Raw genomic sequence first — 17,836 nt, forward strand, 5'->3', positions numbered from 1 at the left:
ATGTCATATTCAAGAAAGAAATGAAATTTAATGCATCTGTTATTCTTAAGATAAATGTCAATTAAAGCCAGATCCAGTTGTTACCATTCAGATGACCTTGTCCCGTCTCACGTGTGCAAACCGTTACTGTCTGTGCCGAGCTCTTTTACAGGCTGGAGGTTAGTAAGACCTTAAGTCAATATGTACATCATGTCACCCTGTAACCCTTTACATGCTTGTTTTATAGTTCATGGGTCACAAGGAGAGGAAGATAACCTTCATCTATTCCCCCGGCTGAAAAGAAGAGCATCAGCAATACAAATATCACAAAAAAATACACTGACCTGCAAAGGCAAACATTTGGAAACTGCTTAGTATCTTTAAACAGGTCAGAGGTCACATGTTTTTGCTTTTTAGATTTAGTAACGAGTATGATGACACCGAATGTGTAATTTACCAAAACTGTAGGAGGTCATTTGAGGTAACGTTTCATCACAAATGTAGCTGATAGATGGCTCTGAAGGTCAGTTAAATACCTAAATAAACAGACATTAAATGCAGATCATTTAAAAAAATATGATTATGAGATGATTTATCACAATCAATAAAAAAAAAAGAATTCTACATGCAGCTGAAAAAATTCACAATAAATGAGTGCAGCTGCAAAATATGCTGCGTTTACGAACAACAAGGGGGTCGAAGGTCAGCCGCAGTAAAGCTAGTGCACACACACACACAGCCGAGAAAGAGGAGTTTTACCCTCAATGAAAGCATAAAATAACAGAAAACGGAGCGCTGTGTGTTTATAAATAAGATGTAGCAGACTACGGGGGTCTGACACCCATTAACCCGGTTCCCCATCTGCACAAAGACAGAAAGAAGAGGGGGGAGTTCAACTTTCCTCCGGGCGGAAACAAAATGCGGATGTGTGTGTGTGTGTGTGAGAGAGAGTCTGTGTCAGCCAAATGTGCTCGGACGTCATCTACGTCCCTCCCTCTCCGTTATCCCCTCACTCCTCCTCCCTCCGTCTGCTCCTCTCACACTCCGCACTCGTGCCGGGACCGACCTCCGCCTCTTCCCCGGCCAGACACCCAGACAGACCCCGCCGACTGCCGGGACACACAAGTTTAAAGAGGGGGGCAGAGAGACAACAAGAACTAGTTAGGGCCACGACGAGAGAGAGAAAACAGCCCGAACATTTTTTTATTTCATTTTTTTTGTTGTTGTTGCTGTGAGAAAAAACTGCGGGTCGCATTGCAGCACCTCTCATATTCTCCCATCTGTAGGCACTTTTTGTTGTTGTTGTTGTTGTTGTTGTTTTTACCCCACATCAGTGCTTTTATGAGGAGGAAAAACAAACTTTGTACCCTACGGAAAGATGTAAAAATCAGTCCGGATACTAAACTTGGACACTAACTGCGCCCTTCTGAGCACAACCACAGCGGGGCTGGGCACACTCAACAGGACCGTTAGGTTTTTTTTAGCTAGCAAGCGAGCGGCTCGGTGGGACCAGGACGACTTTGTGAGAAAAAAGACAACATCTTTTTATTATTTTTTCTGTCCACAAGCCGCATTTTCAGCTTCACTACGGGGGAAAAACACCAAAGTAAGTAAAACGCTTCACTTCCACCTCGGCGAGTAGACGTTATTCATCTATGTGCGCGTGAGTGGGTTAACGGCGGGCGCACGCTCCGCTCAGACGTCATTACGCATTCATGTTCGGGTCGGTTAATTAAACATAACTGCTGTCTTCAAACGGCAGGTTAACGGTCGTAAAACAAACAAACAAACAAACAAACAACAAAAAAACCGTTATTTAACGTTAATGGCGGCGTAGAGTTGTGACCGTTACGCTTTTTGTTGTCTAACATGAAGACACGACGGCTGCTGCCGTGTGGCCCACGGTGGGTCGGGTTCCCAAAGTTTGCTAGCAGCAGATTACGCCACATTATCACCAACCACAGAGCTGCAGGCCACCGATACACAGACAGACAGACAGCCTTTTAAATTGTACCTGTTTTTAATTAAAGGGATTCGTTTGTGTTTGGGACCCCTGCTGCTGCTGCTGAGGGCTCCATTGTGGTTTTCACTTAGCTAGCCCCCTGTTTACTTCCAGTGTAGCTACATTAAATCTGAGCAAGAACACCACAGTTACAGGAAAGCACCGGAATTTAAAGGGTTTAATGTAAAGGGAATAAGAATGTGATCAATTGAGATAAAGTGGTAAGTTAGCTGTAAACTCATTAATCAGCCTGAAGTGTATTATTGGAATAGTGTTTATTTTGTGACCAGTTGAGATTTGTGTATATGCCATGTGCACTCATTCATAGTCAAAGGTATGTAAATCTATGACATGACAATAGGCAAATACGTGTCCATATTTAGGTAAACATTGTATCCAGGTCAAAGGTTTTGTTATTCATTGGGCAAAGACCTGTGAAAGCTTCACAATAGTGCTGAAACGATTTGAAATTGAGTTGATTAATAGATTAGTTGTGTAAGTATTAGGCAAAAATGCCAATAATTTGATTATTCCAACTTCTCAAATGTGAGGATTTGCTGCATGTCTTCTGTTATCATGTTAACTGTAACTGCTATATCTTGGGGTTGAGCAGAAAGCAAGCGATTTGGAAACATTACCATGGTCTCTGGGAAACTGTGAGGACCATTTTGGACTTTTCCAGACTACAAGGTACTTACTATCTGTGACTGACTATTAGTAGGACTAACTAAATGTTTCATTAAGAAGAGAAACCCTTTTATTGGTGCAAGTTTTGCATCCAGGTCCCACAAAGTCCCACAAAACCCTGACTTACGAGCTTTAGGTTTTGGTTTATCTCTACCCAATCTGGACAGAAAATAACTTCAACTATCATCTGTCAATGATTACACCTTCTGCTTCTTCGGCTCAACAACGTCAAGCAGTTACTGGGACTATCTTTGCGCAGCAGTACCTCAGTGTTGCTAATGTTTGATGATCATTACCATTCAGGGCTTCCACTCAACAGAAAGAATAGCCTCACATATATCCAGGAGGCGATCTAATTGCTCTGGGCTAGGTAACTGTACTTACTCAAAAGGGCAGAACAGGCCTGCATCCAGTCACGAGAAAAATCAGCATGACAATATTACCCTCACACCTCCTCAACAGGGCCTATTCAAATCAGCCCGCTGACTGATTGGATCACCTCATCAATAATTCATCAGGGTCACAGATCAGTGTCAAAGGTATTGAAGTTGACTTTCTTTTAAAACACAAAAGTGGATAACAGTGATGAAGCAGATCACTGCAGACTGACTGTCTGCGCCCTTGGGATGAATTTACGTTTTCTCCCACTTAGCAGTACACCGTTTTCTAAAATCTCTGCGTCTTGTACTTAAATAGGATTCCAATGAACTGTTTTTCAGTCTAGCTGAGATCCAGAGGAAAGTCTGAAATGTGACGGATGTGTATGACTCACCCTCAGAAGGCATGCCCTGAGTTAATGAACCATGCACAGAAAGCATGTCAGCCTCCTGAACTGCTGTCCCACAATACGCACATTCATGATTCTCACTGTGATCTGCAAACTGTGGCTGCATGGTGGACCACAGGAGATGAAAGTACATTCAGGTTGACATAGTTCATCACATACTTACATCTACTGTAGTCACACTACAAGCTTTAGTGCCAATTATGGATTTTTTGTTTGTTTGGCTGTTGATATTATTTGTTAAATGTGGCCCTGTATCAGATTCCAGTGTGGTCACAGTTCTGAAGTGACCCACATTATGAATGTAGACCGAGAGTGATGTAAAAGTCACACTAATTCAGATTCACTGTTCACACTGTGGTCGCATTACGTATCTGATTTTGACCAGATATGAAAGTTGCTCAGATCAGACTCCATGTGGTTTGTGCTGTTTACACACATGAAAAAAAGTCTGATCCACGTCACATACAAGGGGGACAAAATTAGATTTAGGTCACTGGTAGATATGTTTTTGGCATTGCCACAACTTGGTGGGACTGGTGCCAGAACCTTGCACAGTTCATTATGTTTATTCACTGTTTCCATCAAACATTTTACTCTCATCAGCATCGAAATTACAGCAAAAACAGCATTCAAACTAAGGCTGTAATAAATGATTCTTGTTGTTGTCAATTAGCCAGCCAAGTGTTTTCTCAGTTAATAGTTCAGTCAAGAAGATGGTGAAAAATGACAATTATAAAATCTCCCACAGGCCAGAGTGACCTATTTAACTGTATCTGACAATCCCAACCCAAATATATTCAGTTACTATCATAAATAGTATTATATTTGTCAATTGATTCCTTGACTAATATTAATACTACACTAAATAACATACTAATTAAATGATTTAAAGGTGACTCATAACATCTTTTTAATGGTAGGAGGAGGATGACTACTACGATATTTGAACATTTACAAACAGGTTTATTAGTGAAATGTCTAAATAGCATTGCAGGTTTACAACCTATTTTATTGTAGCTGTTGTTCGAGAAATCATCCATCATATCAGCAACGGACAGCATGAATGAGAGATAATTACTACAGTGCCACTAATCGCCCAATATCCAATAGACCAAAGTGTTAAACTTTGAGCCGGGTATCATTTCAAATCTGCTAATATGATACCTGAGCTTTGGCACTGATAGCAAAATAAAACATATATATATATATAAATATAAACATATATAACAAGAACTTTGCCTAAATATGATGCAAAGTTAGCAAGGCAATCATTCAATTCAGGAAATATGTAGAACAAGTCAGTACCTGGCAGCTCTTTACTTGGGGCTAGAGACATATTTCAGTCAGTACACAGAAAGTATTTAACACAGTACCCTGCAGAAGTTGTACAGCAGTAATCCTTCCATTGGCTGTCTGTCTGCATGTGTGCATCTGTTTATCCTGTAGCTTCAAAGTGACAACAGTCAGTCCATACAATACTGTGTATGAAAGCTGATGTGAGCGACAGTAAAATGAAATCATTTAGGGCTGCTGACTCAGCTTGTGACCTGTTGTAACATCAGCAAGCAGTCGATGTTCTGCCTCCGACTTATTAAACCCGAGGTGCCAAAAAATCTCAGCTTTGACCTCTCATATCTCGTAGTTTATGGTGGACCCTATCTGAGCTCCCGGTGTCTGCTTAAAAAGAAAAAGTCGTGGTTTGAATGAGTCAGCTGTCAGTGATCAACTTAAGTGTGGATGGCTGTGAGTAAAAGAGGTAGTTACACACGTAGATGGTATGTTATTAGTGACTCACACTCAGAGCACATTCGTACTGTCTCGTGACTTATGTTCTTCCTGTCGACTCAGCCTCCTGTCATTCAGACAAACAAAGTGTTGGGTGACTGTAAGACTCCATAAGAGGTTATTCATGCATGGAGAGTGAATGGGGCATCTGCAGCGATATGGTGGCTGTATGTTTACATTCTCCAAATATTTCTGGACTCCTGTACCAGGTTGCAGTGTGCTCTGTTGAGGCTTGCCTCTGAGGCGCGTTCCCTTCATTTCATCCTTTTTTTTTTTTTGTGGGAAACTTCAGGTAGAGCTGAAAACAGTAACATCTGGAGCTGGATCGCTGTTTACAATCACCACATCCCTGTAATGTATATTCACAGTGAGGGAGGGAGAGGAGACAGTTAGAGAACTTCCTTTCTCCCTCCCCTGCTAGAGGCATCCTTTATTTTTATTGGACCTTTGAAATGGTCAGAGTCTGGTCATATGATCCCGTGGGCCAATAGGAATGTGGTGTTAGGAAAGCTGTGTGGAGAAAAAGAGTTTTAACATGCTGAATTCACTGGATGATCTCAACTTGTAAGCCTAAAAATATCCCTTCAAATCCTAATTTTCCTCCACATAGCAGTGAGGCAAGATATAAAGAACTGGTCCTTTTGCAAATTTGCAAATATTTAATCCTTGATTGTTTGGTTTTGGAGGTCTGTGCGTGTGTGTTTGTTGAGCCTAATTACAGCTGATACACTCATTAACAGTTTATAGTTGGTTGTTATTAGAAGAACTCATTTATCACATGGAGGTCAACGCAATCTACCTTTCCTCAGCACTTCTGCCCTTTGAACCGTCTTCATTAGTGCTCAGAGGTTCATGTAGTTATCTGTTTTTAGGTGAGATTGCACTGCTTTTTATGGAGCCCGAAAGGAACACAAACATGCTGCCCAGCAGAGTTCACAAGATCTGGCATGACACGCCAGGAGAAGTGAGATGTAGTGTAAGAGTTGGCAAAATGAGTGGGAAAAAATATGTCACCCTTCCCATCCACCACCACCTGTGCTGAAGGGGGAGAGAGAGAGAGAGAGAGAGAGAGAGAAGGGAAAGCCCAGTGTTTGGCGAGCCGTGCTGTTGCAACAGGAAACGGGGGCCATGACTAACATGACATGATGTGGAAAACAGATACACTGTACCATGACACCGTCTTGGTACAGTGACAGAGGCTACAACCAATAAGCAATACGTTCTAGCTTCAGGATTTACTTCATGAAGGTTGGTCGGGGTCACGCCTCAGGAGATGATCTGAATCAGTTGTATTTAAAGAACTAGTCAGTAAGTAAGACACAGACTAAGGCCTGGTATCAGACTTATTTAGTGGCGCCCAAAATGTGTTTGTTAAAGTGCTAAAGACCGAAAGCTTCCATGGAGTATCAGACGGTCAGATTTCTGAAGCTGAAGTTCTTTGCAACTTTTGTAAAGCTGAAATGATTAAGTGATGAGTCAACGTCACTTCTTAAGCTGAAATGCCAAAGATACTCTGGTTCTAGCTTATTAAATGTGAATATTTGCCCTTTCCTCTGATAGTTCCTACTAGATAGTTACAAAAGTCCTTGTCAGAGCTGTTTTACCACATTGCCACATCCAAGTCTAATTTCAGCTGCATATTTCAAAGAGATCTGTGGGGCAAAGAGGGAATCCTTCTTGATTACTGGCAGGGAGCAGCAGGGTGGGGATGGGAGTGGAAGTGAAGCGGTTAGAGGGCTTCGGCATTTACAGCTGCAGTGGGTGGGAGGGGAGTTACTGTAGAGGGGGGACTCCAGAGACGGGAGAGCGTGGGGGCGCCCCCACTGCTCCGCACGTATGGATGAATCATGACTCACATCCCTCAGACGCTAGTTCTCCTTCAGCGCCAAACCCTTTACTGTCTTTCTCTGCCACTCCCTGAACTTCGCAGCAGAAAATACTCATCTCTGTACTCTCTGAATAAAAAAACAACTCTCGCAGCTGCTGTCGACTGTTCAGGAAAGTGCTGGTGTCGAAGGCACGACGCTCAGTTGTTGGTCTGATTTGTCCTCCCTCACGTGGGCCTCCTGAGCTCACTGCATGCTGCTGCTCGTGTTCTGTTTTATGCATTAGGAAAAACCTACAGCCAGGCTCCCAGTGCGAGGGAAACATTTGTACATCTAATTCTCTTAATTACATGGCACCAAACATTCCTAATCACAGATGCCATCCCCGTGTATAAACATAGCCAGGCCCGTATAGCTGCTGCCTTTCAAAGCCCCTATAGATGGAGAATTTAGGTGGAACCATGTCACCGTTTTTTCTGTTTTTCTTTAGGGTGTGGGTTCTACATGTGTATCTAGAGACTGTAGCTTTACAGTCTGATAGAGCTGGTGCTGACTCCTTGTGTTTCCCGTGTTGCAGGATGATGTTGGGCCTGAGTGAGTGGTTCTGGCAGGAGCGGCTGTGGTTTCCGGAGGGCCTGGGCTGGGCCGACCTGGAGGATCGCGATGGACGATTGTACGCCAAAGCCAGTGACTTGTGGGTGGCACTGCCCATCGCCCTTTTATTCCTCATTGTCCGTCAGATCTTTGAAAGGTCAGTCCATTTTTCACTCTGTCTCACTCGATATCTGTGCCCCTCATCTATGTCTTTGGTTATTAATTCAAACATTTGCCTCCCTCTATATTACACATACACATTTATCTCCGTCCTTCTGTCCAGTCTAACTCTTGTCTTTTTCCCTTTGACTGCTGCCTTCTCTTCCCTTTCTTTCTTCTTTAGTCCGCCCATCCTCCTCTCTCATCCTCTGACCTCTAATTACATTATTTTACTCCAGAATGCAGTTTTTATCTCTCTTTTTGTTATTTGATATTCCCGATGCTGTGACCCACTTGATAATCTTTCAACTGACTCATATCGTTTCTCACAGAAGTACACTGTTCCTTTTTCCAAGTAGTTAATCTTTTGAAAATCAGAAAATCGTGACACAGTCCACCTGTGTTTTATTGCTAATGCCAAGGAGCTCGCTTCCTCATTATTGTTTTTTTTTTTACTCCTACGGCCCATCCAGTCCTGGAGTGGTAAATGATAATGTGGTGTAACTGGAGATTAGAGAAATATGATAAGGCAAACAAAGTGCAAATAACAGTATTATGACATTTACATATATAAACATGACATTTGGGCCATTTTTCTGAGGCTTCATTGGTATTATTTTAGTTTTAAACACTATCCTCTTGTCAGCCTGACTCACATCATCCTGAACTCTAATAGTTAAAGTCACTCTTTTTGTCTGTTAGCTTCATTTAACTCACATTTGGGTTTGTAAATGTAAATGTAAAAGAGTTTCCATGATTGTGCACTCTACTGCATCTAATGCCTCTTCAATTTCTCACTTTTCTTTTCTACATTTAATCTCTTTTTTACAACCCTTCCGGGATGCAGGACAGTGGCTACACCCTTGGCCTCTCTGCTCGGGGTGAAAGAGACAGCGCGGCTCAAGGCCCCTCACAACCCCACACTGGAGTCCTACTACTGTAACATTACCAAAAACCCCACACAGGTAGATGTTTGCATACACACGCAAAAAGAGTACCGTGCTATGTGTGTTGTCAGGTGCTAAAATCTGACCTCTTTGTGCTGTTCACAGACTTCAATAGCAAGTCTCTGCAAGCAGACCGGATATTCAGAAAGACAAGTGCAGCGATGGTTCAGGAGGCGAAGGAACCAGGACAGGCCGAGTTTGCTCAAAAAGTTTCGAGAAGCCAGGTAAACAAACACACACACACACACACACACACTCTCTCTCTTTTTAACATATATGCGCCCACTATAAAACTATGGAGCAGGTTCAAACAGCTGCCCTCGCTTGCGTTCCTCCGGCTATATGAGCACATTTCTGAGGGCAAAAGTAGCCCTCTATTTTTAACATGCACTCATTACAATGCCTCTCTGCTGCTACCATGCCTGTAGCCCCTGCTCTTCTCACACACACAAATCCAGCCATCCGCATACTCATTAGCACTGGGCCTCAGCAACAGGGGCTCTGTCACCACTGTTATTTTCTTGTGTGAGCATTAAGCGGAAGCTAAACCAACAGCATGATCGTCTGATAATAGAAGGCTGCTGAAACCAGCTCGTGTTAGCTGGCAGGATCCACGCTGTATGACTGCAGTTAGCATAATACTGTTAGCATCGCTTGTATTTATACACAGGGAAATATTCAGTGAGATGCATAAAAGACAAACACATTATCCCACCCCATATGTTCAATGTATAACTTCTCCGTAGTGATTCGCTTCATTGTCATGGTCATTGTTCGACTGATCCATAAAAGCTTTTCATGTGACTTTAAGGGTCAGTTCACGCAAATTACAGGACAACACACCTCGTTGTGATCAGTTTTTCATTGGAACTGCTTTAAAATGTAGAAATCGTTCATTTGGGTTTGGAAACAGCCGTTGACAAAAACAATCTCACCAGAAGGTCCACTCTGCAGCTGTTCTGGAGCTGGATGTTCTTGAGCGGACGGGATTGCTCAGTTGCTTGGGAATAATTCAGATTTCCATTTTTAATGAGCACTTTAACATTTTAGTGCAATAGTCAGGTGCCCATGTGCTTGTTGTCATCATTTCTCCTGTTCATAGTCATACTGGACGGCCTGGGGGGCGAAATCCACTTTGTGTTTCTCCGGATAGTTTCCGTACTGAGCCGTGGTGAAGGATAGTAACACCAAGTGGGAATTCTGTACTAAAAAGGCTTTTAAAAATAACTTTTTTTGTCTTAACATTTTCCCCCAAACGAGAGGATGGTGGATTTTGTCCCCCCTCACTTCCAAGCAGATGTGGCTCTACTTTCCACGCACGTTAAGGAAAGAAAAGCAAAACCTTTTTCAGTGTGTATATGGGCACCGAGGTATTGTTTTAGGACAGACTTGTCGTGGCCCATAAGTTCTTAAAGTGCTCAGAAACACTTCCCACATCCACATTTCCATGACGACTGGGCAATGGAGATTGTTTTTGTCACCATTATTCGGTGTTATCCAGATTAATGGCGACACTGCTGCAGATTCATTTTGTGCACTTAATTTTTAAATTATATGAGCTCAACAAATCAACTTACTTCCTTTTGTGTGATGGCAGAAATAATAGTTGTTTAGCTTTTGGTAATTTTGGTGAAGTGACCCTTTAATCTGTTAATTATACATAAACCAGTCTTTAGTGGATTGATGTTCTGCGTCTGATGCTTGTGACGGTGTGTGCGGATGTGCATGTGACTGCATGTTTATCACTCCCCGGTTATGGTGTCTCTTTCGCTGTGCGTGTTACGACATTTCTCTTCTGAATCAATCTATTGTTTGTGTGTACACAACAGCCTTTCTGTCTCTCTCTCCCTTATTTTCCCCACTTGTGTATCTCTCACACTGTCTCTTCTTTCTCTCTGTGTGTGTGTTCACCTTTCTGTTCTTATGTTTCTCTATCCGTCTGTCTCTGCTGCTTCTGTGCTTTCTGTGTGAAATCCCCTCTGTACACATAGGAGTGACCCCCTCACTGTCTCTGTTACAGGATATTAACAGGGAGGATACTGTCTGACAGCTCTCATTGTCTGACAGCATGTGTTTCGCTGTCTGTGTGTCTGTCTGTCTGTGTGTGTGTCCTGATTTGACGTTCTCAGCGTACTTCAGATTTTTCCAGGCTTCTCATTCAGCCTGCCATTTATTTACCAACTTGTTTGCGACTGTGTACGTGAATGTGTGCATGTGTGATGCGTTTATGTGTCTGCTGGTAGAAAATGTGTCTACTGTCTTTTCCCCATTGACTGAGTAGAAAGTGTGTTTGTATGTGTGTGTTCTCTTGCAGTTGGAGATTTACCTTTTACCTTCTTGCTTTCATTGCTGGCCTGGCCGCCCTCATCGATGTGAGTACCGCCATGTTAACCTCGATCCTTCCTCCCCCCGCCCCTTTATGTTCACATCCTCATTCGCCACCTGCCCTGCCATCACAACCTGATGGTTTCCATGGTAGTCTGCTCTTTTTTGCTGTGATAACCTTCACCTCTCGCACTGTCAGAGGGGGCAGCGTTGACTCATTGCCATGCTGAGTCAGTTGATATAAATACACTTGTCGAACTCTGCTGTCTCACTTACATCGCATCTCTCCTTCCAGAAACCTTGGCTATATGACCTGAAGGAGATGTGGGAAGGCTTTCCTGTGCTGGTACGTCTCTGGGATGGCTATGTACACTGAATGCACAAGTCTTAAAAAGCATAGAATTCAGTTCACAGAAAGGCCTGTTACATGTCTATAAACTCCAAGGGAGACTGTGGATTGTGCTGCAGGAGGCTGTTCAGTCCTGTTTTTGTGGGGTTTCAGCTGGCACCATCCGAAACACTGTCACTACTGCTAGCCACAGTAGCTAGAAAGCTCGTCAACTCATGATAGACCAGTGCCGATTTCAACAAATATCAAATGTTTTGATCCTACCATTACTTTTCTGCCACTTATCTGGGTTACGGTCATACTAATTGATTTATTATATTACTAGGAATTAGTGTTACATACAGTCAGGGAATACTGACAAAATGTGATATATATTATTGTCGCTAAAAATTCACGTACACTTGTATGGTAGTGAAAAGGGTATCAAATTTAATCTAAAAGGTCTTAAAAAAAGTTCAATAGAGCATCATCTGTTCATCATCTAAGTAATTTCTTAAGCAAAACTGTAGAAAATGAACTGATCCTAGCTTCTCAAATGTGTTTTACAGAACAATGAAGCATTGATCAGGAGAATAATTGAAAGAGTAATCAATAATAATAATATAAACTGTTAGTTTCAGCCCTAGTTCCCAGTATACAATAGATTTGAGCACACATTTGTGTATAGATTTTAAAATTCAAGATCTCTTTCCTCTCCTTCAGACTCTCTTGCCTTCTCAGTATTGGTACTACATGATTGAGCTGGGTTTCTACTGCTCTCTGCTCTTCAGTGTTGCTTCTGATGTCAAACGCAAAGTAAGTATAAAACAAAAGGCTTGTATGGGACAGAGGGAAAAGACAGAAAGATTACTGTAAATAGAAAAATAATATGATGTATACATATGGTAGTTTGTTTTTAATTGTTATATGGTTGGAACATCATGATCAGCTGTACACAGAAAGAAGATAAAGTCTATTTTCACTATCTGATCAGTTTGACATTAGACTGTTGTTACACGTGTGGTTGAATGTGTGTGTGTGTGTTTGTGTTTGGACTTTGCTCAACCTGGGTCAGCTGAGCACAGCGGGGAAAATCTTGCCAAAAAGGCACAGTGTGTTCCTCCAACACAATATTATTACAAAGTTGCCTCTTAAACAGGATTTACCAGTACAAATACAGACCCACTTAAAACATGCAACACACACACACATATATATTAATATATTCTCAACATATTTCTTTATAACTACTTCAGCATAACTTTCTTTTGCCGTGTGTCTTTCTCTTTAGGACTTTAAGGAGCAGATTGTTCACCATGTAGCGACTATCCTCCTCATCAGTTTCTCCTGGTGTGTTAACTACATCCGTGCTGGAACTCTCATCATGCTGGTGCACGACTCCTCTGATTACTTCCTTGAGGTAAATTTCTCCACAGGATCATCGCAGAACTTTAGATTCATAGTATATCCATGTTAAAGTGAAATACAGTAAAAGTTTAAATATAAATAGGGCCAGTATTAATATGTTTTATGTTGATGTCAGTACCAAAAAGACAAATGCTGTTTACTTGCTGCAGTTTTGTTCACAACTGACTCAGTGAGTGCTATGAAAATGAAAGAGAAATTATGATGGCTATACACTGATGATGCACTGCCACCTTGTGGAGGAGACTACACATAACTTTGGTTATCTTTAGTGGGATAGAGGCAAACCAACTGCCATTTTCATTATTCAAATACATTTTCCATTTGTCATGAACTTTCCTATTAAACAAATTTCCTTTATCTCTCTCTCTCTCTCTCCCTCTGACAGTCTGCAAAGATGTTTAACTATGCTGGGTGGCGAAATGCTTGCAACTACATCTTTATTGTGTTTGCTGCAATCTTCATTATCACTCGCCTGGTTATCTTTCCTTTCCGGTACACACACACACACACACACACACACACACACGTTTTAAATAATCGTTTTATTGTCATATACAACTGGATATTATTTAAGTTAACGTGTCCTTAATCCTCACTATCTCTGTTGCAGGATTATTTACTGTACTTGGATTTACCCGGTGACCATCTATGAACCCTTCTTCGGCTACTACTTTTTCAATGGACTTTTGATGGTGCTGCAGTGTCTACATATCTTCTGGGCCATCCTCATCATACGCATAGCAGTCCGTTTCCTCACCAACAATGTAAGCAAACAAAGAAATCTAAAGCAAAGTCAATTAAACCATGGGAATTCAAGCACTCATATTTTTATCATCAAGTACTGATTAAAAGTAAATACATAAATTACCAGAAAATACAAAAAGAAATGTAAATGTAAAGTTGTATGTAAGTAACATTTACATATAAACATAAACACATAAATTTGCAGTTGGAACATTTGAAATACTGTGTTAAAATGTTAAAATGAAGGTCTTTAAAGAATTGTTTCAGTGTAAGCACTGAATGAAGTTGAAATGTTTATTTAAGTGTAGGAGCTGAGTGAAGTCGTATCAGTTGAAGTGAAAGTGCTGACGGGTGCTGAGAAGTATAAATGATGAATCAGTTGAAGTGGACGTCCTAGGGGGAAGTGATGCCAGTTCTTTTGTAGAAACAGAAAAAAAAAGAGTTTAAAAGAGTACTTCACCGATTTAGCATTGCGCTACAACATTATCCAAGATGTTTGGGGGTTTTTTTAAAGCAAAGCAGCAGAACCAAGTTACAGTCGGCTACAGAATAAGCTCTCTTCTTTATAACACCAAACCCCAGATGCTGACTCAAGTGATGTAATCTGAGGCAGTTTATCAGACCTCACAGAGCACCCACTGGAGCCACAAAAGGTTTTACTTTTTTCACATACGCAGTAGTACTTCCCAGTGCCTGTAAACAGGCTTTGATGTGTAAAATAGGTGGTGTCCCCCATTAAAGACAAATGAAAGCAGTGGAACAGTCAGTTGATGTTACGTGCTGAAAGCGGTTGAATTGTCATTTCGAGAGTAAGATTCTGTTCATTCATCCATAAAGTCATGTACATTCAAGCACTTACATCGTCATCATCCAGCCCGATTACAAAACAAAGGTAAATACCCAAATATTAATAAATACACATATAATATGACATAAAAACTATAAATACATGCAACATAAGAATATATTCCATAAAAGCTATGATCTTTTGTGCACACACACATACACACGCACACTTTTCATGCATGCAACCGGACAGTTTGATATTGTTCTGACACTCCCCAGAGCTCCAGCACAGTGTGAGCAGAAGGTCTCCTTGATTAATAGTGTTCCTAAGCGGCCTCCTTTTTAAATTGTTTTTTTCTTTTCCCAGGAAAAAGTGGACGACGAAAGGAGTGACAAAGACGAAACGGATGAATCAGAAGAGGACGAGGAAGAGGACGAGGATAAAAAGGACATGAAGAAAAATGGGCCGGTGCAGAACGGTCACACAGTCCACAACAACAACCACAGCAAGACAGAGTGAAAGCAAACAAATGTCAGGACGAAAGAATGTGAGATGGACTCATATCTCTCAGTAGGGGAGCAGGAAGGGAGGAATGGAAAGAAAGAGGAAGAAGAAGGGGTGTGGGTCAGGGAGGGAGGGAGGGAGGGGGCAAGTCATTCCCTAAAAAACCAAGAACAACAGGTATCATGAAGAAATTTGACACTGTTACTTTTGCACAACACAAAAACACATTCACACACGTTCATTCGTACTTTTAGAGGGCCACAGAGATCCAGCTGATGATAAACATACACTACGTTAGGCGGCGGGGCTTTTTTTGCTTTGTCGTCAGAGAAAAATGTATCATTGTCAACGTATGATGTCAGTTCCAAAATTTCAAAGAGACGGGAGAAAAATGGAGAGGAACAAAGTGTGGAGAGGACACAGGGGGGAGGGGGGGTGATGCTTCTTCTACTTCAGCTTTCCTTGTTCTGTGTGCCTTAGAGCCAGCTAATGGCTGTTAAAATGCCATTTTTAAAGCTTCGTGCTTTGATTTTGTGTTGCTTTATTTCGTTGCACCTTTTTTGTTTTCTACAAAAAAAAATAACAAAAGAGATTGAAAGTGAGTTTTATGAAAGTGAGACAATAGGGCATTTCTTTCCCTAATTTTCTGTCTATGCAATTACGTAAATGTTCAGCTATTGCAACGTCTTTGCACAAACATACAGTGTCTCTTATATACTGTAATAACTTGCAGTAGGACCGCGTGCCTCTGCTCTCCAATGCGGCCTGTGCCATTTATAAAGTAGTCTGCCTTGTAAGGTTTAAGGAGTAAATTTGGTGTCAGTTTTGTAAACAATCAGCAAGAAATTCTTGCTTTCTCATTTTAATTTCTGTTCAATTTTTAATCCAGCAGATCTTTGTGTACAATTCTTGCTTCCAAATGAAATGTCCTGTTTGACCAGTCAGGAATACCCAGAAATCACTGCAATAGAAATCACAGCTTCCTGCTAGTGTTTGACGGAGCCGAATGTTTTTTCCTCTCTCTGGTTTGGCTGAAGCTCTTTGATCCGGTTGAATGAATCACGCCGTTGAGGTCACCCACTGAAAACCGATGACTCTCAGTGAAGTCATTACGAAGCTGGGTTGCTGTGTTGAAATCCAGGAGTTTTACTAACAGATCAACCATTTCAAGATTTTACAAAACGTGGACCAGATTTCTTCAATTCACTGCCTAGTAACCTGGGTTATGTTTGTTAACCTGGGTTAGATTTTAAGTGTTGATCTAAGTGAATGATTTTAGCTATGATTCTGTGTATGAAACGGGTTTACAGGTATTGCTCTTTTGGAGTTACGGCGGTAAAAGATATTGTAATCGATTTTTAGTTAGTTAAGTATTTTTTGAAGACTTGTGAAGAATTCATGAAATGAGTGTTGCAGTTTCGTTGTCATGCTTTAAAGTTTTTATTTGTATGTCAAGTGCCTTATCTGTAATGTATGGGAAGCTCTCTCTCTCTCTCTCTCTCTCTCTCTCCTGTCTCCTTGTCCTCTCATTTTCTTTCCTGTCTCCACATCACAACCTCCCTCCACTGTCTCATCCATCACTCTCCTCCCTCTCTCCTCTGTATAAATTACCTTCCTTTAAAACTCACCCTCATTCCACCACCATGTTCTTTTTTACTAACCCAGACCAACCAGCAACCTCTCTTCCCCGGTGACACACAACAAACAGCTGTGTCCTAATTACAGTGTTATTTTTTTTTTATTTTGTATTTTTTTGTTTAATAACTAATTATTGTTATTAATAATAAAAAGCAAAGATCATGAATCACAGTAAAAAGCACTTGGAAGTTGTTTTTATTTATTTATAACTAAAATCCTATTTATCTCTTGAAACTCCGTCTGACATAATGTTAAAATACTTTTTACAGAGCAGAAATAGCATTAACACAGTCCTTCAGCAGCAATTCAACAGTGGTGGAAGAGGAATTTGGATCCTTTACTTAAGCAAAGGCAAAAGTCCCGCATTCAAAATGTATTTAAGGTATAAAATTATGTAAGTATTATCAGAAAAAGATCTTTAAAGTATAAAAATAGTTACTGGTTACTTTGCATTTCACTTAAAAACATGATTGTTATAGACTAAACTACAATACAGTGTACAAAGTAGTTATAATTAGCTCCACCTCAACCAGCTACAACATTAAACACACAGTAATGCCTCAGTAATAATAATAATACAGTAATTAAACATAATAATCTGACCATTCTACTACCAAAGTTTCAATACTTTCACTGAAAGTGAAACCCAGTATCATTACTCAATGACAGTTTTGAGGTACTTTAATGTAATTTCCTGTAACCTTTTAACTTTCACTCTACTACACTTCAGCAGTAAATGTTATGTACAGTTTACAGCTGAAGTTACAAGCAGGAAATAATTTACATACAAAGAAGATACGATCAGCTGATAAACCATGAAGTATTGTAGTATAACAGTACTATAAAAAGCAGTTAAAGGTGGCTCCACATTGACCAATTGCCACAGTATTAATAGTCCTGTAATATAAGACTTTGAGAAGGGACATTCACACAATAAAAACTTATTATTAACTGATAATATTACTCATATAGCTGATTACTTCAGGTAACATTTTAAAGGAAGACTTTTAGGCAGATTTGTTTTTTATGTGTTTTATTGTTTCAGTGAATTATTTACCACTGTACCACTGTTTTACCTTAAAATAGAGTATATTTACAAAGAGATTACTAAATTTTATCTAAAGTTACATTGTCAAAGATCTTTACCATATAGGATACTGGTAATTGTACATATTTAAGTTGTTCTTTGGTAATCCCCATGAGGAAATTCAAGTGAAAGTGAAATTAGAGAAAAATCTTTACCTTATAAGGTAAGGTTATATGATCTCAATATTTCATCTACTAGTGCTGAGATATTAATAATAATAATAACTTCA

The 17,836-nt window shown here is 40.6% G+C and overlaps 1 protein-coding gene across 1 annotated transcript; it reads left to right on the plus strand.

The window, feature by feature from the left end:
* The first annotated feature begins 1,008 nt into the window (after positions 1-1,008).
* On the plus strand, positions 1,009-16,427 carry cers2b (ceramide synthase 2b). The gene is made up of 11 exons (XM_035672294.1): positions 1,009-1,585; positions 7,644-7,817; positions 8,667-8,784; positions 8,872-8,990; positions 11,081-11,138; positions 11,387-11,437; positions 12,143-12,235; positions 12,711-12,839; positions 13,233-13,339; positions 13,458-13,611; positions 14,745-16,427. The coding sequence occupies exons 2-11, from the start codon at positions 7,645-7,647 to the stop codon at positions 14,895-14,897; spliced, it is 1,155 nt and encodes a 384-aa protein (XP_035528187.1). The 5' UTR covers positions 1,009-1,585; position 7,644; the 3' UTR covers positions 14,898-16,427.
* The last annotated feature ends 1,409 nt before the right edge of the window (positions 16,428-17,836 follow it).

This window comes from Morone saxatilis, unplaced genomic scaffold (genome assembly GCF_004916995.1).
Source record: "Morone saxatilis isolate NCDOM2014 unplaced genomic scaffold, NCSU_SB_2.0 Contig24, whole genome shotgun sequence".
Taxonomy (NCBI): Eukaryota; Metazoa; Chordata; class Actinopteri; family Moronidae; genus Morone; species Morone saxatilis.